Source organism: Bos grunniens, chromosome 15 (assembly GCF_055505025.1).
Source record: "Bos grunniens cultivar Pamir isolate PY7600 chromosome 15, Bosgru_T2T1.0, whole genome shotgun sequence".
NCBI classification, from domain to species: domain Eukaryota; kingdom Metazoa; phylum Chordata; class Mammalia; order Artiodactyla; family Bovidae; genus Bos; species Bos grunniens.
The window spans coordinates 64715978-64737419 of record NC_141179.1 but is presented as its reverse complement, the minus strand read 5'-3'; the positions used below and the strand labels follow the sequence as shown (position 1 = coordinate 64737419).

At 44.0% G+C, this 21442-nt stretch overlaps 1 protein-coding gene across 3 annotated transcripts in view; it reads right to left on the bottom strand.

Annotated features, from left to right (window-relative positions):
• Window positions 1-21442, bottom strand: part of KIAA1549L (KIAA1549 like) — a 316445-nt gene that overhangs the window by 98920 nt on the left and 196083 nt on the right. For all 3 annotated transcript variants that reach the window (XM_086341097.1, XM_086341099.1, XM_086341096.1), the window contains exons 5-9: window positions 18673-18892; window positions 17298-17431; window positions 11254-11416; window positions 9655-9714; window positions 3604-3755 (exon numbers count right to left, since the gene is read on the bottom strand). In XM_086341097.1, coding sequence (XP_086197223.1) covers window positions 3604-3755; window positions 9655-9714; window positions 11254-11416; window positions 17298-17431; window positions 18673-18892 — 729 coding nt within the window. The remainder of the gene's footprint in view (window positions 1-3603; window positions 3756-9654; window positions 9715-11253; window positions 11417-17297; window positions 17432-18672; window positions 18893-21442) is intronic.

Sequence of the window (21442 nt, the reverse complement as noted above, 5' to 3'; positions counted from 1 at the left end):
ACAAATAACAATTAAAAATAAATATTACTACAATCCAATAAAAAATGGCTTTTAAAATAATCTGACCAGACATTTCACAAAGAAAGATATCCGAGGAGCCAATAAGCATGTTTTTTTAGATGCTCAATGAGGAAATTAAACTAAAACCCATAAGGCATCACTATCAACCACCAGAATGACTAAAATAAGAAGGGCTGACAACCCTGTGTCAATGAAGACTTGGGGTAACTCCATATCCGGTTGGTGGGAGCATCAGACAGTACACTCTGGGGAAAGGTCTGGTGGTTTCTCACAGAATTCGTATACACCAACCCTGTGAACCACTCCTGCATACCCAAGAGAAATGACAGCGCATGTCCAAAGAAAGGCTTGCAGAAGAGGGTTCAGAGAAGTTTTGCTTATTGTAGCTAAAAATTGGGAAAAGCCCAGGTGTCCATCAACAGAAGCATGGATAAACAATGCTTGGATAAACAACCTGTAGTATAGTTCATACAAGGGAATGTCACTCAGCAATAAAAAGCAATAAACTACTGAATAAAAGAACAACATGGATGAATCTCAAAAACACTCCAGAGTCAAAAGACTACACAAAAGGGAGTCTACTGTAGGATGTCATTTATATGAGGTTTTAGAACAGTCCAAACTGATTCATGGTATGGAAATGATATATGTTATCAAATATAAGATGGTAACGTCATACACAGTTAATGGTAGAACCGAGATGTTGAGTATATGTGTGTTTACATCATAATTTTTGGAACTTTTCTGTGAGTTTACAAATGGTCATAATAAAATGTCAGGGAAATGTAGATATTATTATAAACAAGGGTCTTGAAAGTGAAAGTGAAGTTGCTCAATCATGTCCGACTTTGCGACCCCATGGATTGTAGCCTATCAGGCTCCTCCATCCATGGGGGTTTCCAGGCAAGAGTGCTGGAGTGGATTGCCATTTCCTTCTCCAGGGGATCTTCCTGATGGTACTTACATTTAGAAACCAGCATATTGCAGAAAGGCAAGGAGATTACTTGCAGGTCTTTTGAGAGTCTTTGTATGTTAATATACCTTTGGAATCTTTAAGAATGCTCTAGAGGATGCAGCCTTGCCCAAACTGACCTGGTCAGATGGGCACCTTATAAAAGCATTTTCCGGACATTCTGAGAAACAGTGCTCTCACCTCTTTATCTTTGTGTTCACCTTTATCTTCTCGAAAGGAATTTCTAGGGGTGAGGTTGTGACCATCTAAAAGGTTCTTGTCTAAATCACTCACATGTTCTCCCATTTACTGAGTTTGAGGGTGCCCACTTCACTGCATCCCTATCAACACTGGATAGTACCAATTCACTCACTTTTAGTAGGTGAAAAGGGCATCTTGTGGTCGTTAGAACTTGCATTACTTCGATGACAAATAGAGTTACACAATTAAAAATGCTTACTGGTCCTATGTATGTCTTCTTTGGACTCACTTTTTCAAATATATCCACTAGAGAAATATCTTTAGATTCTAGACATTTAAATTTCCATATTCATGAAGGTGGCTCATCTTTAAAAATGATCTGAGCCCAGATGAAAGGCTTCTCTGCATGACGGATGATGCAAGCTCTACAGAGTGAATTTTATTTGGGAAACTGGGGGTGTTATTTCTGTCCCCAGTGGGAGAGGAGGTAGGGAGAGCATTAATATAACCAGGTATGAGATGAATGAACATTCAAGCAACTAATAACTTCGCTCAATTTCAATTTAACAGCAGATTCTTCCTAGCAAATTCCTCCAAGGATGATGTTGGAAGGTGATCTACACCCTTGGGAAATTGGAGATTTGCAGAAATAAATCCCTAGTTACTTCACTCAGGTTTTCCAGGTAACAAAAGGGGTCACACACACTGAATACTCAGGAAAAAAGAGGAAAAAACACCTTGCTGGGCTCTTTTAGGCACTTAGAATGTGTTGCGTTTCTTAGGTTAACAAATAATCGTGAGTGTAGGGGGATTCTTTCTCCCACTTCAGTTAAGGCAAACTCCATTTCAACTGTCTGAATCCCAGAGACTTCCTTTCTGTTACTTGGAGAAATGTGAATTATAGGGCTCACATGGACCCCCACAAACCTGGCACATGAAATTAACGACCGCTTTACCTCATCACGAGGCTGTCTTAGACCCCAAAGACTTTTAGAACCGAAGCAACGTTCAATAGGACAAGAGGCCAAATATACCAACTGCGAATGGGGTACCTGGAGTCTCCCTAAGGGGTGGGATGTTGACTGATGTAGGAAACTTTGTTCCAAAAGATGGGTTGCTTGTACTTCCAAGATTGCCTGGGGACATGATCTGCAGACAGACTATGGTAATGTCTGTAATTTCCTTTAAAGTGTTCTCTTAGACAATGCAATACCATGCATGTGTGTTTGGGTTAAGTTATACCCTAGATGTGGTCAGTCACCAATCAGGAGTTCACACCCCAGGGGCAGTTGGCTAAATGCCATAGAAGAAGCCCACTCTCTAGAAATGCCTGCCAGAAGTGCTTCTATAACTTGATACCTTGCCCCACAGAGCTTTGATTAGCATAACAAATGTTGGAAATGGATTCTCATTGGGTAGAAGTAGTGGTACTCAAGATACGTGGATTGGTTAGAATATGCTGGAGACAGTCCCACTCTTGCTTGAACTGGATAAAGAATCTAGAGTGGCTCAGAGCCTCTACCCTCAGGATGGTATCTCTGTTGGGTTCCCTCTGAAGCAGACTCTGAGAAGAGCTGAATGCTTGTCATTTATTGAAGAGGTGCAGAGAACTGATGGAGTGGTGGGAGGTCGGAAATGAGCTGACAAGGGGTGCATTAGGAAGTGAGTCACCACGGTGGGAAACCAAAGCTTAATTCTGTGGGAAAGCTCTGCTGGTGATCCTAAAGCACACTTTTCAGAATTCCCCCAGCCAAGAAACCAAAGAGCTGTGGTATTTATACCCCCACTGCCAGTGAAGTCCCAAGTACTTCCAGCCAGCCATGACTGGGTAAAGTGGGTTCTGGCATCTCAAGAGCAGCCCTTGAATAAAATGATGCTGGAAGTCTACCAGCCTTCATAGAAATGGTAAGCAAGTATGGGCAGGGCCCCAGCAGTGTCTGCTATAGTGTATTCCCCTAAATCTCAGTGTGGTCAAGTGTCCCTTATAAATGGAGAGGGCTCTGTTTGTTGAAACAGACACGACAAGGCCAACAGAACCCCACTTTTGGAAGGCTGATGAGTGTTTCTGCTGATCACAGCCATGGTGCTGAGAGGCCTGAAAGCTGGGACCTCATCCAGCCTCCGGAGCAGGTTGCGGGGGAGCTGACACTTACTAATAATGCTTTGTTGAATAAATATGCACGTGTGGGCAGCATGTCTTCTGAGACCTGCTTCCCCCTGCAATCCAGAGTGAGACAGTCGGGAGAGCAGCTCTCACCCTCCTTCACAATGTCAATGATTATGACCACCAACCCCACAAAAGTAAGAGCAGTGTGGATTAACCGGCCTCATCAGCTTGTGGTGTGCACGCACCTCGGCAAGCAGCACAATCTACCTCAGCTCAGGAAGCACGTTTCCATACCTTTCTTATAGGCTTTGCACGCACCCACCTGTACGGTGTAGCTTCCCAGAGTGGTGGCCCGTTTAAACCGCCGGCCTTGCTGCTGGGACATCATGAACAGCTGGGCCAGGCGCTGCTCCATGACCCGGGCGAAGCTCTGGTTGTGCAGGCCCACCAGGGAATTGTCCACGCCCTGCAGCACTGGACACAGAAGACAGAGGCGCTGTCAGGGGAGAGGCTCACTGCTGACTCAGAAGCCACGGCCACCAGGGCCGGGCCTGCACCAGCTGTAAGGGCCGTGGGCCTGAACCCCTGTTAGGGTCTGGCCATCCTTCCCTCTCGACGCCCCAGGGCTTAGGAATCACTATCCGCTTGTTTGAGACGCTGAAGAGCTATGTGACTTGTCTAAGTTCACACAGCTAGTAATCAGCAAAGCCGGGGCTTAAGCCCAAACCCCTGGAACCCTGCCTTCACAAACTGGGACAGGCGTAATGACCCAAACTTGTTGTACTAGGTCCCAACCTTTTTAAGATAGTCTGTTCAGTCAGAGTCTGTATGGGAACACAGCATTGCTGCAGAACAGCTGATTGGATTTCTTGGTGGTTCCTGGTTCAGTGCTACCCTAATTCTACTCTTCTTTCCAACAGCTTTGCTGAAGGATCTAAGCTCCATCCTGCTACTCAGCCCCTTCCATGTGGGTAAGCCACCCTGCTGTGTTGTCATCCCCTCCCTCGTCAGTGGGGACCTTTCAGGGCTCACTCCTAAAGTTGCCCAGGGTCCCAGGGTCTCCTGACTTGAGAGCAGGATCGTGTGATCAAAGGAGTGGGCTCTCTCAGCACTGGCACTTGCCAGCTGGGGGACTTTGGGCAAACCACTGGCCCTCTCAGAGTCCAAGTCCTTCTTTGTAAAATGGAATAAGAAAGGCTACATCAAAGCAAATATATTTCTAGTGGGCTTTAAGGTTGAGATGAGATGTATATAGCAGTGTAGCACAGAGCCTCCTGTGTGGAAGGTAAATGAAACCCTCTCTTTCTACCCTTCCTCCACTTCTGGACTTTATCCACACCCGGAGTATCTGTAATCAGTAAGTAAAGCACTGATACGGAATTCCAGGCTATGGCTGGTGCCTGGAGGAGGATTTTAATGAACGCCAGGACCATCCTAGAACTGCTACAGTCACTTACTATGGGGGCGACTGCCTTTATGCTGTCTATTCCCCAAGCCAGCCCTTCTTCCAAGTCCCTTGGGAAGAAGCACACTTCTCCCCAAACACCTAAAACACTCCCTCCAAACACAGTCATCCCTGAAAATAAAAATGCTAAAAGCAATTCTCATCTTCTTAGACCAAAACTTACACGGGCTGGGGATGTAATACAAGATTTTTCATTTAGCAGAGTTTGTTCTACTACACTCCAGCCAAGGACCATTAATACCACCCTGTCTACTGGGATCTGAAAAGAGCCTGGATATAAAGGCCATATTTACTATGATGGCATTCTAACAGGGCCAGAACAAGGCACAGATGACAATGAGATACAGACAGCGATGTCGAAACTGACCATGAGAAAAGTGAAACCCACAGCTGAGTTTCAGAAGTTATTTCTTTGAAACCACAAATCCTAAAAAAAATCCCCATGAAAGGCATAAAGCAGCTTTCCTCCCCAGGGCTCTCATGAGGGACTCCGAGCTCAGCAGAATTCCTGCAAACAAACTCCTGCAAACATTCCTGTGCCTCCCACGGTGGTGGGTCCCAGAAAGGCCCCTCCAAGCCCTGCTCGCACAGCTGTCAGGCTGAGGAAGGGCTGACCCACCTCCTGACCCCAGGAGGAGAGCTCGTGTTCTTTCAAGTTCAAAGATACGCCTCCCATAAAACGACAGCGCCAACTGCTGCAGGATTACTCCTATGCTGGCCTCTCCTCACCAGGGGACAAGGGTGAGAGAGCGAATGCAGGACGGTTGAGGGGTGTCACCATGAGTTACTTTAGAGACATCCCAGTGGTGATGCAGAAAGGGCAGACATCAAAGAAGAGAAGAGTCAAAGCCTCCAGGTGACAAACCGTTTCGGAAATAGACAGTGGTGATGGCTGCACAATTCTGTGAACGTACTTAATGCTGCTGTGTTGTACACTTAGAAAAATGGTACCAATGAACCTAGTCCCAGGGCAGGAATAGAGACGCAGATGTAGAGAACAGACTCGCAGACGCTTGGGGGGAAGAAGAGGGTGGGACAAATTGGGAGAGTAGCTTTGACATATATACACTGCTGCTGCTGTCGCTGCTAAGTCGCTTCAGTCGTGTCCGACTCTGTGCAACCCCATAGACAGCAGCCCACCAGGCTCCCCCATCCCTGAGATTCTCCAGGTAAGAACACTGGAGTGGGTTGCCATTTCCTTCTCCAATGCATGAAAGCGAAAAGTGAAAGTGAAGTCGCTAAGTTGCGTCCGACTCTTAGCGACCCCATGGACTGCAGCCTACCAGGCTCCTCCATCCATGGGATTTTCCAGGCAAGAGTACTGGAGTGGGGTACCATCGCCTTCTCCCATATATACACTACCATGTATAAAATAGCTAGCTAGTAGAAGCTGCTATATAGCACAGGGAGCTCAGCTCGGCGCTCTGTAACAACCTGAAGCTGAGGGATCAGAGTGTGGTGGTGGGAGAGAGGTCCAAGAGGGAGGGGATATATGTATACATATAAATGATCCACTTTGATGTATAACAGAAACTAACACAACATCGTAAAGCAATTGTACTCCAATAGAAAATAATTTTTTAAAAGGTTAAAACGATAAATCACATGTTATGTGTATTTTACCACAATTTTAAAAATTGAGAGAAAAAAAATGCCTCCAGGGAAGTGCAGGAAGTTACGGGAACCTGCCACAGAGTTCACGGAATCAACAGCTGGGCAGCTCCCACATGCCTCGTGGCTCTGTCTGCAAAGACGATGTGTCCTTCCTAAGGACAGTCTTCCAGCTGGATAAGAGCTGGGGGCTGGAGCCGGGAGCCTGGGTTTGAATCCTGATGCCCCCCGACTGAGTGTTCTTGGGCAAGTTCCTCTGGGCCCAGTTCCTCATCTGAAAACACGGTTATCATAAGCTACTCCTGACCATATCATGAAGAACAGAATACTTTATAAAAGAAAACTGCTTCTAGCATAGTGCCATAAAGCCCTTGAGAGGATGCCCACAAGCAGTAGCTGTTGTTGCTCAAAGGCACCTCCTGCTTCGCTAGACAGGTCCTCAGCAGAGGAAGGAATTGCCTGGAAAACACAGAGCTGTGTTCCAGGACTACAGCTCCTCTCCTTTCTCCTGAGAAGCCCAGTGGCCTCAGGCTCCTGGCCTGGGGAATGGGTTGAACAAAGCTATCTTCATCTCTCCGTTCCCAATCTCCTACCCCTTCTAGAAATGACGGTAAAAGTTGGTGGTGACTGCCCACAGGTCTAGAAAGTGGTCATGGGCCAAAGGGAAGGCAGGAGGGTCCTCCTGAAACCTGAAACTCTTCCCCTCTCTCCCTGCCCCTCAAGTAGAAATCAACTGGTCCAATGAGCTCCGAACACAGTGTTGAGATGGGTTGGGTGGGGGGTCATTGTGTATGCTGATTACCAACAGCAGCACCAGTGATAACAAGTGAGGGATGTCCAGTCAAGTCGCAAGAGAATCCTGAAAACAAGACCATGTATGGAGCCTTTTATTAAGCACGTGTCACTCAGACAGAGGTACCTGAGGAAAGGACAAAACAAGAGGTTGACAAGGACAGGGTGTCTTACCATCAAACGTCAATATTAAAGTTAGAGAAGGGGGGGTATGTATCTGCAAGTTTAAAAAAAAAGCATTCCTTGGGCAGGAAACATGATTTTATAAGTGTTACATAACCTGCTGGCTTCAAAAATGTGTTGCTGGGTTAGCACTGTCTCTCTTGGGCATAAGCTCTGGTGGGTCGCTGCTGTTTTCCTTTGTAAACACATTTCTTTTGTTGGCTTTCTTCACAGGTAAAATAATCTCTGCAAATCCATGGCCTTGCAGGGCAGAAAGAAACACAATTTTCTGCAGTTTAGGAGAGGTCTTGAGTAGGCTTCACCGAGCTCCTAGTTAGTATTCCAGCCAGCACCCACTTACTGCTTGTTTGGGACCGCAAGGGAGGGAGGAGACAGGGAAGGGAAGAGGGACGCTGGGGAGGGCCTGCTTGTCCAGGCTCATCTTCCAGGACTTGCAAAATCTTGCTCCCTCTTTGTTATGGGCGGAGTTGTTTCCCCCACACCCCATCTGATGATGTTTTATCCCCCAGGACCTCAGAATGTGACTGTTTGGGATAGGGCAATTAAGATACAATGAGGTCATTAGGGTGGCGCCTAGTCCTAAATGACTGGTATCCTTGTAAGAAGAGGAAATTAAGACACAGACCTGCACAGAGGGAAGGTGGATGTTTTCCAAGCCAGGGAGAGAGAACCTCAGAAGCAAACAACCCTGCTGACACCTTGATATTAGACCTCCAGCCTCTTGAGTTATGAGAAAATAAATTCCTGTGGTTGAAGCCCCCACCCTCACCCCCCAGCCTGGGGTAGCAGCTCTAGCAGACCAACACCTTCCTGTCCCTCCCCTTGAAACCGAGGAGGACCCTTTGGGGCTCCTGGGCATGGAAGCCTTTCTGTCCCCATTTCTTGTAGGCAAGACTCCAGCCACTGTAACCTTCCCCAAGTTCCAAAGGGCAGATCCAGAACAGCTGCTAACGAAGGAGAGAGCTGCCACAAAACCACGTGAGGCAAGATTTACAGGGACCAGAGAAGTGCGTCAAGAATAGGAGACCAACCACCTGAGACCCCGGGCGTGCTAAGTCGCTTCAGTCACGTCCAACTCCTTGCAACCCTATGGACTGTAGCCCTCCAGGTTCCTCTGTCCATGGATTCCCCAGGCAAGAATACTGGAGGGGGTTGCCATGCCCTCCTCCAGGGGATCTTCCTAACCCAGAGATTGAACCCACGTTTCTTACATCTACCTGCATTGGCAGGCAGGTTCTTTACCACCAGCACCACCTGGAGACCCTACACACACCTTAATCTTTTTAGCAACCCTACCTTGAACTATTGCTATAAAACCCTACCTTGAACTATTGCTATAAAACCCCTCATCAAATCCTCCCAGGTTGGGACATGTAGTTTTTTGAGGCAGGAGCTTGCGGTATCCCCTGCTAGCAAAGCAATGAAGCTATCCATTTCTACTTCACTCCAAACTGCCTCTGAGATTCAATTTGGCACCAGTGAACAGAGAAGCTGAGCTTTCGGCACCACCCTTAATGACCCAGCTAGTCACTCTGCCTCCTACAAGCTTCTGTTCTCTGCTTCTAATCCTTGCTTCTCTAATTTTCAGAGCTACTGTCTGGCTTTTGAAAAACACAAACAAGAACTTTTTTTTGCTGTTTCATAAATCTCAGCTAGAAAATGTCAAGGAAAATGCCACCCAAACACCCTTCTACTTCCGTCCGCCTTCACTGTCAGGACACGCTGGGCTTCAACAGGATCAGTGTGGGTGTGCCCAGGGAGAGAGAAAAGTGCATGCCTGGCATTCCTCTGACTTCCACTGGGTTTTGTAGGGCAGTGCAGAAAGGCCTACGATCTTTAAACAAATAGACAACCATTCGCATGGACATGCCCCAGCCCTCCACAGCTTAATGCTCTTCCTTCTGATGGATGCATGTTTTGCAAGAAGAAGGCTCCAGACTAGGACTTTCAAGGTAGCTGTTTTGAACTGATTATTTAACACCCATCTTCAGTGTGATGTCTTTTTTTTTTTTAATTTTTAATTGAAGGATAATTACAACATTGTGTTGGTTTCTGCCTCAACATGGATCAGCCATAGGTATATACATGTCCACTCCCTCTTCAGCCTCTCTCCCACCTCCCACCCCAGCTGACCCCCTCTAGGTTGTCACAGAGCCCAGGTTCTTATCTCAGTTTACTCCATTTCTGGTCCTATGGAAGGAACTCCTTGGCTTATAAGGCAGAATCCAAGAAAAGATGCCAATTCTATCACTGAAAGGCAAGCAAGCTTTTAAAAATAAACCAACCTGATAGGGTGAAAGGAGCAAAGAAAGAAGAGATTACCTGTAATTACCCAGTAGTCTCTCGTCGTTTCTGATATATCAAGGTTGGGGTATTCCAGCGCTAAAACAAACAAGAAACACACCAAATTACTTTCACAAGTTTTATATATAGATTTCGTTCAGGGAAATAGCCACAGTTGACAAAATACCAAGCAGCTAAATCCTGCTCTATAATTCTTGGGAACTCTAGGACATACAGCCTGAAACTTGCTTTTCAGAAAACTAAAATACTCAGTAAAGGGCTAACTTTCAGAAGAGTTTTCTAAGGCTTTTGGGTGTCTGCTTTCAGCTTTTCCATCCAAACCTTCTTAAGGCAAAACAATTTTACTGTCAAGACCTTCAACGAGAACCTGTCAACTATAGCCTTCTTTTTAAAAAAATTACCCATCATAACATATTTTTAGGAATAATTATTTCTTGAATGGATCTTTCCAAAGACTAAGTTTAGTAGCTAAATGCTTGCAAGCAATGGTCCCATTTCTTTATAGTGTGGTGACCATCAGAGTTTAGCACATTATTTGGCACATAATAAGTACTCAGTAAATCACAGTTGTGTTATTATTATTCTTCTTAGACTATCAAGATGATCAAAGAAAATAAATCCTTCACATGCTACCAGGTGACATAATGCCATCTTTTATGACATTATCTTTTCCATAAAATCCAGAGTCATCTTTTCTGAGTACATGGAAATTCACAAAAGCTTGCCACTAAACTAACATTTTTTTATAAAGTCTGAGTGGCTACTTTGTGCTAATAAGTACATTAGCACATTATCTCACTTATTTACAATATAAAAAGGAACCATAGAGGGAAATGAAAACAACTTTGCTAATACATGTTTAAAAAAATACACTTACCCAGTGACCTTGAGTATGTATCAACAATTAAATTTAAGAGCAGGGATCTATACTTCCTTTGGCTACTGAGTAAGTGTTTGGGTACAAAATGTAGGCTGCATCTTCGAAGTCTATGCCTGCTGCATGATAATGAGGATTATGCAACTGAAGCGCTAGAGAAAGAGGAGGCCACAAGCCTATGGGGACTTCATCAAGTGAAGCCACGATGCTGACTGCACGTGAGCTGCATTATAATATCTATAGCCCAGGCAAGGGCTGAAGGCCTGGAAATTTTTGGTGATGGCAGAAGTGGGGGAAACCCTAGCAACCAAGATTGCCATGAGGACAGACAGACGCTCTACCGGGCAATGTTATAAGCTAAGAAGACAGACTGCTTGGTTCAAGCCCCAGGTTTGATGTCTCACCAGCTATGTCAGAGTAGGCATCTTGGAGTTAAACCTCTTGGAGTTTCAATTTTCCCATTTCTGCAAAATGGCGCTAATTTTGCACCTACCATAGAGGGTAGTTGTGAGGATTAAATGAGATACAAGACAAGTGAAGGGTAAAAGCACCTAGCCAGTGCTTTTTACAACATGCAGTGACGTTTTCATCAATTCAACCCCCTTCAGTCACATATTACAGTTGTGATTTTATGACAAAAGAGTTAGCACATGGCACCATGGAGGCTTGCTAAGTGGACAAGCTCCCGGAGAAGACGGTAGAGTCCTACAGGGACTCAAACACAGCTCGAACATACTCACGTTCCGCGATGGTGAGCGGCGGGTAGGTGAGGTAGAACCCCACCAGCTCAGCGGAGAGCTGGCGGAGGAGGCTGCTGGCCACGGTGCCGTTGAGGAAGGAGCTTCGGTTGGCCACCACGTACACCAAGGTGACTGTCTGGGAGGCGTTGGATGTGCTCACCATCTGAATGGACACAGGAGGAAAGGGGAGGGAGACATGCCAAATAAGACGAGGGTCTGTTTCATGGAGGCCGTGGGAAGAGAAGCTTAAGGAGAGGTTAGGAATGAAAGGGAGGTGGGAAGAGAGCAAGGAAGAGATAAGAATAACAACAGTTGTCACTTATGATGGCTCACAACATGCCAGGCATCTCGTACCAGGCATCGTTCCAAGGGCACATGATCTCATTTAATCCTCACCACAACCCTAGGAGGTGTATCCTGTCATGGAGGTATATCCTTTGACAGAGGAGGAAACTGAAGCCCAGAACGATCAAGGGACTTGCCCAAGGTCACACAGCTAATAAGTGACAGAGCCAGGATCCAAACCTGTGCAGCCTGACTTCAGGTTTTAACCACAGGTGGTGTATCTTTTCCAGGGGCTAAATGGTCGCAGGCTATTTTTATGGTTCTGAAGATACACTATAGAGCATAGGAATGATAAATTTAAGGAGGGCTCAACTGCTCAGACCAAGAAAGCCTGATTCAAACTTCTGGGGAATTTTAAAGTTGAAAGGACAGAGAATGCACGCCACTGGTCACCAACCTAGTAATGGACAGCATGATGAAAACTGATGACAATAAGAATGCAGAAATAGAAAACAGCTTCTTTCGAGAGAGATTCCATTTCATTGTGGTCTATCAATTCAATGTAGAATATGTTAATATTACTATGAGATGGTATAGTTTTCTTTTTGAATCTTTAAGTCAGGTTTTTAGTTATGAAGAAATGAGACTTTCATGGGTCAGTGTATATACACACAAACACCCCACAGATGAAATGTGAAAAACAGATGCAGTAGGAAGGCGTTCTGCCTGGTGAGACAGTCTTTGTGGGCTTCTGCGCTGGATGTCTGCCCCTTCCCCACCAGATCCATTTGCTACCCTGCCCTCATCCTGCTCAGTGCCCCCAGAGGCAGAATTCTGTGGAGCACACCAATGGGCTACTTGGTGCCCTGATGTTAGCTACAGGGAGCTCAGGAGGATGTGGGCGAGAAGGAGGAGAGTGAGGTCAGAGAGCTGGTGTTGGGAGCTCCCTCCTGGGGGGTCACAGCTCTTGTTGCGCACTTCTGGCCCAAGTTTCCCACAACTGCTCCGTCCCCTCACCTCATCAGCCCCAAAGTCACAGCCTTGAAAGCTGCACCACCCCCCTGGTCCCCCTAGAGCCTGGGCACACTTCTGTAAAGTCCTTTTCATTGGACTTTCCTCAAATTGCCTTCATTTGAATATGTCCTCTCTTTTTGCCAGGAACTGATACCCAGTCTGTCTAAAACCTTTGTGTGCTCAGACACAGATATCTCTGCAGCATTCCTTTTAAAACTTACTTTGAAGACTATCAAGAGTAAGCTTCTTCAAGCTATTTCGAAGTTTTTCCCATAAGAGCAAGTTCCTTTTTAAGTTCTCTAACACAGCTCCTAGAGTCCCATGATTACTGACATATGGAGTCAACATTTCTGGTCAACTCTTACTTCCTCTCCAGAGGATTTTTGGAATGTGGTTTAGCCACAGGTATTCACACCTCTTTCCCAAGGTACCAAGAAGAAAGGTACTTCTTTCTGAATAACTCAAAAGACCTCACTGTACTGTCACCTAAAAAATAATAACTAAAGTAACCTTGCAATCTTTATCTCTATTTGGAACATTATATATATATATACATACATATACATATATATATGTACGTATATGTATATATGCTTGTTTCTTTTCAACAAAACTAAGTCTCACTGGATCCCAAAGAGCTTGCAGTATGGTATCTTAGTATATACTACACTTGACAAAGTAAGTTATACTTTTTTTAACTGAGAACATTTTTATTGAGGAGACTTCATTAACATACAACACTATATTAGTTTCATACTTTCTGTGGTAAAATACACATTATGTTATACTATTTTAACCATTTAAAGTGTACAGTGGCATTAAGTACATTCACATTCTTGGGCAATCATCACCACTGTCCATTTCCAAACCTTTTCCATCATCCCAAACTGAAACTCTGTACCTACTAAATAACTCCCCATTTCTTCCTCTTCCTAGTCCCTGGGAACCACCATTCAGCTTTTCTGTCTCTATTAATTTGACAAAGCTACACTCGTGGCTCAGATGGTAAAAGCGTCTGCCTGCAGTGCGGGAGACCTGGGTTCAATCCCTGGGTCAGGAAGATCCCCTGGAGAAGGCAATGGCACCCCACTCCAGTACTCTTGCCTGGAAAAATCCCATGGATGGAGGAGCCTGGTAGGCTACAGTCCATGGGGTCGCAAAGGGTTGGACACGACTGAGCGACTTTACTTCAAACACTTTTCATAAGTGGAATCATACAGTATTTGTCCTTTTGTGGTTGGCTTCTTTCATTTAGTATGATGTCCTCAAGGTACACCCATGTTGAAGCACGTGTCAGAATTTCCCTCTGTTTTAAAAATGAATAATATTCCCTGGCATAGATATACTACATTTATTTATTCATTCACCTGCTGATGGACACTTAATGTTGCTGTGAATAATGTTATGAACACTGGTGTTCAAACATCTGTTCAAGTCCCTGGTTTACATTCAGTTCAGTTCAGTTCAGTCGCTCAGTCGTGTCCGACTATTTGTGACCCCATGAATTGCAGCACGCCAGGCCTCCCTGTCCATCACCATCTTCCAGAGTTCACTCAAACTCACGTCCATTGAGTCAGTGATGCCATCCAGCCATCTCATCCTCTGTCGTCCCCTTCTCCTCCTGCCCCCAATCCCTCCGAGCATCACAGTCTTTTCCAATGAGTCAAGTCTTCTCATGAGGTGGCCAAAGTACTGGAGTTTCAGCTTTATCATCATTCCTTCCAAAGAACACCCAGGACTGAACTGAACTGATTGGCTGAAATGACTGTCCCTTCCCCCACTTAATGGTCTTGTCAGAAATCATTTGATCATGTATGTATTTATTTCTGGGGTTTCTGTTTGGTTCCATTGGTCCATATTTCTGTCTTTATGCCAGTTCCATCCTGTTTTAAATATCATAGTTCTGCACTAAGTTTTGAAATCAGGAAGTGTGAGATCTCCAAGTTTGTTTTCCTCTTTAGGATTGTTTTAGCAATTTGGGGTCCCTTGAGATTTCATGTGAATTGTAGGATAGATTTTTCTATTTCTGCAAAAGACATCACTGGAATTTTGATAGGGATTGGATTGAATCTATCAATCATTCTTGGTAGTACTTGACATCATAACAACATTAAGTCTTCCAATTCATAAGCACAGAATGTCTTTCCATTTATGTTTTCTTTACTCATCTTTTTTATAGCTAAGAAAAGTGTAGTCACTCTTGGGGGCTACTTAACAACAGATTCATAAAGAAGAAACCAGAGCCCTGAAAACAAGGTCATATCACGGTTCCCTCATAGTCATGCCCTTGCATAGAACACTTTCCCATCACCCCTCTATTCTTAGATTCCTTTGGGTTCTGACATCATCTCTTACTTCCCATTCATTCGTGCCATGATTCATTTAGTTAATTAGACCCATAAAGCTGATGGAATGGAAAGCCATTGTTTTCATCCTTAGTATCCATTCTTCCTTCTTCCATGTCAGCACCACAATTTCTCTTGAGGAAACACCACTTCTCTCCTATGAGTTCATGCGCTTTGGGTTGAGTTGCCCCGGTCCGGTTCCAGGAGTGGGTATCTCAGTCAGGCTTAGTTGACTGGGACATTTCATATCCTCAATCACAGTTACTGGTCTAGAAATGAGCACATGATCCAAGAGGATTCAATGAAACCTAATCCCAGGATTTTGACTGGAATGACACGGAACCAAAGGCACTCTGGTTCCATGAGACTGTGAGTAATAAAGATGAGACAAACTTGGAGGCACCAGGAGCCTGAGGATAATGCCAGCCTATAGCAAGGCAAACCAAGAGATGAGGAGAGAATTTCATGAAGAAATCATGCAAGTACCTGGGTCCGACTGTTCCTGAAGTAAGAAGCTACAGACTTTTCGCTTACATGAGCTAATCACTTCCTCTTTTTGCATAAGCCTTGTGAGCTTGCATTCCATCACTTATAATCAAAAAGTCTTACTTGAGCCTACTATAATCTAGCCCTTAATATCAATGCTATACAAGTAAAAACTAAGAAGTCACTTTTTCAATGACCCTCCAAAAAAATTAAATATTTACATGGTTTTATTACACAAGCGATCCAAGGTGCCCCACAAATTATATTTAATACAATAAAAGGGAAATTTATTAATTGCAAAACCAGGTCCTTAAAAAAAGAGATTAATGACAACCCTGGGGGATGATTAGCATGTAATGATCTATGCATAACATTGTGGCCTAGAGGGTTATTAAATCTACACAACAGCTTTCGCTCTGGGCTTCCTGTTAGCCAAGGCAAAAAGTGAAAGAGGGTTATTAAAACAATTCACCCAATTACCCATTCATATCAAGAGCTGTTGATACATTCAAGAGCATCTAAAATCTATTTAGATACAATTTTCTAATTGCCTGCTGTAGTCTTTTCCAAGGAGTGTTTGTTGCTTACTTTACAAAGTTTCATCTCATGGCCATGACTACCATACAACAACACAAGAGAGGCTTCTTAAGGCCAAGGGCAGCTTATTTATCTTGGTGTCCCTTCCACTGGCTGATAAAAAGAAGTTGCTCTGTAAGTCTGTACTTCCTGATTATAATTAGAATATGTTCCTCTGCCAAGCTTCAATAAGACTCATGTACCTGTGAGGATCACAAACGCAATCAGAAAGAAAAAGATCCCCCACAAAGGAGCTGAGTCACACTCCTTACATAAATCTTATGTCTGTGACATGTTTTTAGATCTTAGTCAAATATGAACCAGATCATAATGAGATACTTCCATATATACTTTGGGTGAATCTAGAAAGGGACAACTGCTCATTCAAATTAAATTGTATGCCTTCCACATCATATTGGCTTTGCTGATAATTCATTTAAGCTAAATGTCAATTTTAAAACCACTGGGTTTAATTGCAAAGGCTTTTTAGTTCAGTAAAACAGACAGATTGGTTAGTACAATCAGAGAAATTTGGGGACTGGATGAAAATTATTAAGAAGCATCTGTCTTTAGGGAGATGTCGTCTATAGAAATGTAAAAAATGGGTCTGAGAGAGACATTTGGTAGCATGTCTACTGCAAATTCAGGAAGTTGAAAAACAGTGTACCAGTACTGAGACTGCCCTAGAAGAGAAGTCAAATGCCTGCTGAAAATTTCATCAAGGATCCCATTTCTGTGTTGCGTTGATGCTAGCAGAGCATGGTGGATTACAGTACAGGCTTTGCCTCAAGTCCTAATTCTGGAAGTTTCTTACCATTCTCTCCATTCCTTTTTCTGTGAAATGCTGATAATAACACCTCAGAAGGATGTCTTGAGTATTACATAGCAAATCATTTATAAAACATTTAGCACAGTCCTGGCACACAGTAAGCCCTAAATATAAGATGTGTGTCCTTAAACTAAGGTGATTGTTCCTGTGGATACCCGGAAAATAAACTGAATTAAAATCACAGAAAAGGAAATCTTAGGTGAATTAGTTATTTAGAAATGATTCATTTTATATGAGACATCTGACATGTAGAGTATATTCTAGTACATTTAAAAAAATAACTATATTAGAAAGACTTGAGGAAGCTTCACAAGGGAAAATAAACATAAAATCCCAAATCACAGCAGGTACACAGGGGTACATCATCTCTCTTGTACGATCAACCCTAGATATCCTCGCATACCCGAAGTACAAAGGCAGCTTTGAAATGGGAACCAAAGCACTTCTTGCCAACATTTGGGTTCCGGGTGGTCTCTGTCAACTACAGGCTGAAGCACACTCCCACTTACCTGAATCGTCAGGTTGCTTTTAGTATTCAGAACTTTCCTCTCAGCATCCTGGAAGGCCCTCTGTAGCCTCTGTTCCATGGTCTGAGCAAATTTGCAGGACTGTATGTTGTCGGACTGGCTCACAAACTGTAGCACTAGAATGAGAGTAATAAATCAATGCTCACCAAAGCTCTACGTCTTAATTCCTTGAACTTAACGGCAGTCATGATACAAAACGGCATGATTTTACATTAGAGAAATCAGGCAAATAAGGACAGTCATAGTTTTGGAAGTGGCTCTTAAAGTGATTTATAATATAGAAGAATTAAAAACATGATCGAACCTGAGATCCCCTCCAATGCAAAGAATTTTGTGATTTCAGTTATTGGCATATGGAAACATCTGCTCCAAGACTACAAAATGACTTTAGAGTGATCATGTCTTCTATTTCTTTGGAAGGAAAAAAAAAGTCAATTGACTTAGTTGACTAAGTTGTTTGAGTCTTTCAGTTTCAAAGGTTCCTCTACTCTTGTGGCTTTCAAACCACAAGATCAGAATTTAAAAAAACATACAACATTTTTAAAAACATCTATTTAGGCTGCACTGGGTCTTCACTGCTGCGCAAGAGCTTTCTCTAGTTGTAGAAAGAGGGAGACTTCTCCAGGTGCAGTGAGCTTTTGTTGCAGAGCACACGGACTCAGTAGCTGTGGCACACGGGCTTAGTTGCCTCGCAGCATATGGAATACTCCCAGGCCAGGGATGGAACCTGTGACCCCTGCATTACCAAGCTTATTCTTAAGCACTGGACCACCAGGGAAGTCCCATCAGGGAGTTTAAAAGAAAGACTCTAAGGCCTAAGCTCAAAGATTCTAATTCAAGGGCATCTGGAACATGTTGTTGCAAAGCGCAGATTTTACGCTGAGGATACTCAATCCTCCTCAGTATCCACTGGTAATACAGGAAAAGAAAATACAGTACCTGATGCTCATAAGTACTATATACTCATATAAATTGGGAAGACTTCTGTGAAGGAATATTTCTCATGAATCCAGGTTGGAAAAGTTTAGGCTGCTGTGCAGGGAACTTGGACATTAGATTAGCAAGGCCCTTGGAGGAAGGTACACGAGGACTCTAAGAAATGACAGAGCAGCTAGTGATGGAATTTTCCTTTTTTTATTTGGCTGCCCCAGGCCTTACTTGTGGCATCTCCAGCTGTGGCATGAGGGATTTAGTTCCCTGACCAGGGATCACACCTGTACCCCCTGCACTGGGAGCATGGCGTCTTAACCACTGAACCACCAGGGAATTCCAGTGATGGAGTGTTCAAACAGGTGTCCTCCTGGTAGCGCCCACAATCCCAGAATGAAGAGGAATCCTTTTCTTCTGAATTACTTGCCTGTTTTCAGCTGCAAGTAGCCCGCAGGCTGGGGAGTCCACGGGGAGGCAAGTACAGCCACAGACTGCAGGTTTGGGGTGTGCTGCTTCACATCCGCAGTGACGTTGCTGATCCCATAAACACCCAGCATTTCGATCACTGCGGAAGGCAAGTAGACCAGCCTCCCTTTGGTGGCGTAATAACCAACGGTGATGTTGTGAGAATGTTCCAGAAGGTCCACCTACAAGACAAATGGACCCAAAGAACTTAGTGTTCATTTCCACCATACTTTAAGTCTCTCTTGGTGTTTCTTAGAACCACAATGGTTGCTCAGCATGGCTGGGGAGGAGGACGTTCCCATTTGACAAATATTCTAGCAGTGCTTTAAGCTGATGGGACTGGCAGATCTCAAAATATCAGAATACAACAAAATATAATTTGTGTTAAACCTATGGATATAGAATTAAATCTATATTTAATTCTGAAACAGAATTAAGTCTGTGGGTAGTTTTTTTTTATTCCTTAAGTGTCTCAGTTTAATCCTGTGAGCACCAATTACCACTCAGGAAGGCAGGCAGGAGACAGCAGGCAAAAGAGATTTCCTGGGGTAGGAATGCTGGGAAAACGGCTGTACCATACTTCTCATCATTTATAAACATTAAAGGGCCTTCCCTAATGGCTCAGTGGGTAAAGAATCCACCTGCAATACAGGAAATGAAGGAGACGTGGGTTCAACCATGGGTTGGGAAGATCTCCGGGAACAGGAAATGGCAACCCATTCCAGTATTCTTGCCTGAAAAATCCCATGGACAGAGAAGCCTGGTGGGCCCCAGTCCATGGGGTTGCAAAGAGTCGGACATGAGTGAGTGACAGAGCACAAGAACATAAACATTAAAAGGCAGAAATGATAGATGAAGTTCAGGCCCCTTCCAGACAAGGGCCAGGTAGTAAATGAGGTGAAGCCCTCTCTTTAGAAGCTGAGAGAACTGTTCGGATTTAACTCTATTCTTGGCTTGTAACTGGCTCACGACCAAGGCAAGGCTGGGCCATGGAGAATTTCTCTTACAGCAAAGGAGTCCTAAGGGATGCTGATGATCTGAGCTCTCTCTCACCCAACTGGAAGAGTTTTGAGGCTTTTGACCTTATTCTTATTTTGTTTTGCTTTCCTCATGTTTGATATCAACAGTTCAGGGTGTTTCGAACACCGTCTTTCCTCCCCTTATTCTTCCATCTCCATTAGGAGTCTCACGTTTTTTGCCAAAGAAACCAAGACAACTGATTTTGCAGGAGGCTGGGTGTCCTTTGCTTCTCCACATTGTGTGCTCCTCAGCACCTTGTCACTTGAAGCTGGTGTTCAAGGTGACATTAGGAGGGACAAGAGGTATTTCTGGATGGAACACGGACTCAGCACCAAATACCACCAAATCACCCAGAAAGAAGGTGACTCCCATTCCCATCCTCCTAATATTAATATCTCAAGAAGCAAGTCTCAGTTTGAGGACAGTTGACTTCTAACACCTCTCTAATCCTTGCTAATCATATTTTTAAACAAACAAAGGGACGCCAGGCCCCAGCCTTAATGCCTTCTGCAAGCAGTAATATCTAACTTGAATTTAACAGGCTGTCTCCACTATTTTCATTTTCATTTTTTAATTTTGGTCATGCTATGCAGCTTGTAGGATCTCAGTTCCCTGACCAGGGATTGAAACTGGGCCGTGAAAGTAAAAGCGCCAAATCCTAACCACTAGACCATCAGGAAACTCCCTTATTTCATTTTTATCATTGCCTTCTACTTGCAGCAAATGATCCTGACTTCTATTCATGGTGATGATATCAAACATCCTTTCGAAAGAAATATGTTTCCGTTAAATTTTTATTGAACCATAGTCAATTCAAAGTGTTGTGTTAGTTTCTGTGGTACAGTACAGTGCATCAGTTATACATATCCATATATCCACTCCTTTCTAGATTCTTTCCCCATATGGGTCATTACAGAGTATTGAATAGAGTTCCCTGTACTATATAGTAGGTCTTTATTAGTTATCAGCTTATATAAAGTAGTGCATATATGACAATCCTAATCTTAAGTGTTTTTTTAAATAAAAACTGATTTAAAAATAACTGCTGCTGCTGCTAAGTCATGTCAGTCGTGTCTGACTCGGTGCGACCCCATAGACGGCAGCCCACCAGGCTCCGCCGTCCCTGGGATTCTCCAGGCAAGACCACTGGAGTGGGTCGCCATTTCCTTCTCCAATGCATGAAAGTGAAAAGGGAAAGTGAAGTCGCTCAGTCGAGTCCGACTCTTCATGACCCCATGGACTGCAGCCTACCAGGCTCCTCCATCTATGGGATTTTCCAGGCATGAGTACTGGAGTGGGGTGCCATTGCCTTCTACTACATACTAATTCTCACAGCGGTCTGTGATGATATGCAACAAAGAGCAAAAACCGTGAGGCTAATTTTCGAACAACCAAAGTTTAATGAAAACTGTCTCAGGTAACCACAGGGAAACATTCACATTTTCAACTTTCAAATAAAGTTTCTGGTGCAGAAACCACAGATGTCTCTTGTAGAGAGCATTTCCTCTTCTTCTTTTCAGAAGTATATAAAAGAGATTAACAATGATGAATAAACTGTACCCAATCTCCTTCCTAGTCCGTGGTGTGGTGGCAGGGAAGGTACCACTAATTTGAATGCGGCTGTGCAGAGCATCAGAGCAGAAAGCTGAAGCGATATTTTTAAGTGATGTAAAGGGCTGTCCACTGACTGCCCATCACATGTACTGCTTTAA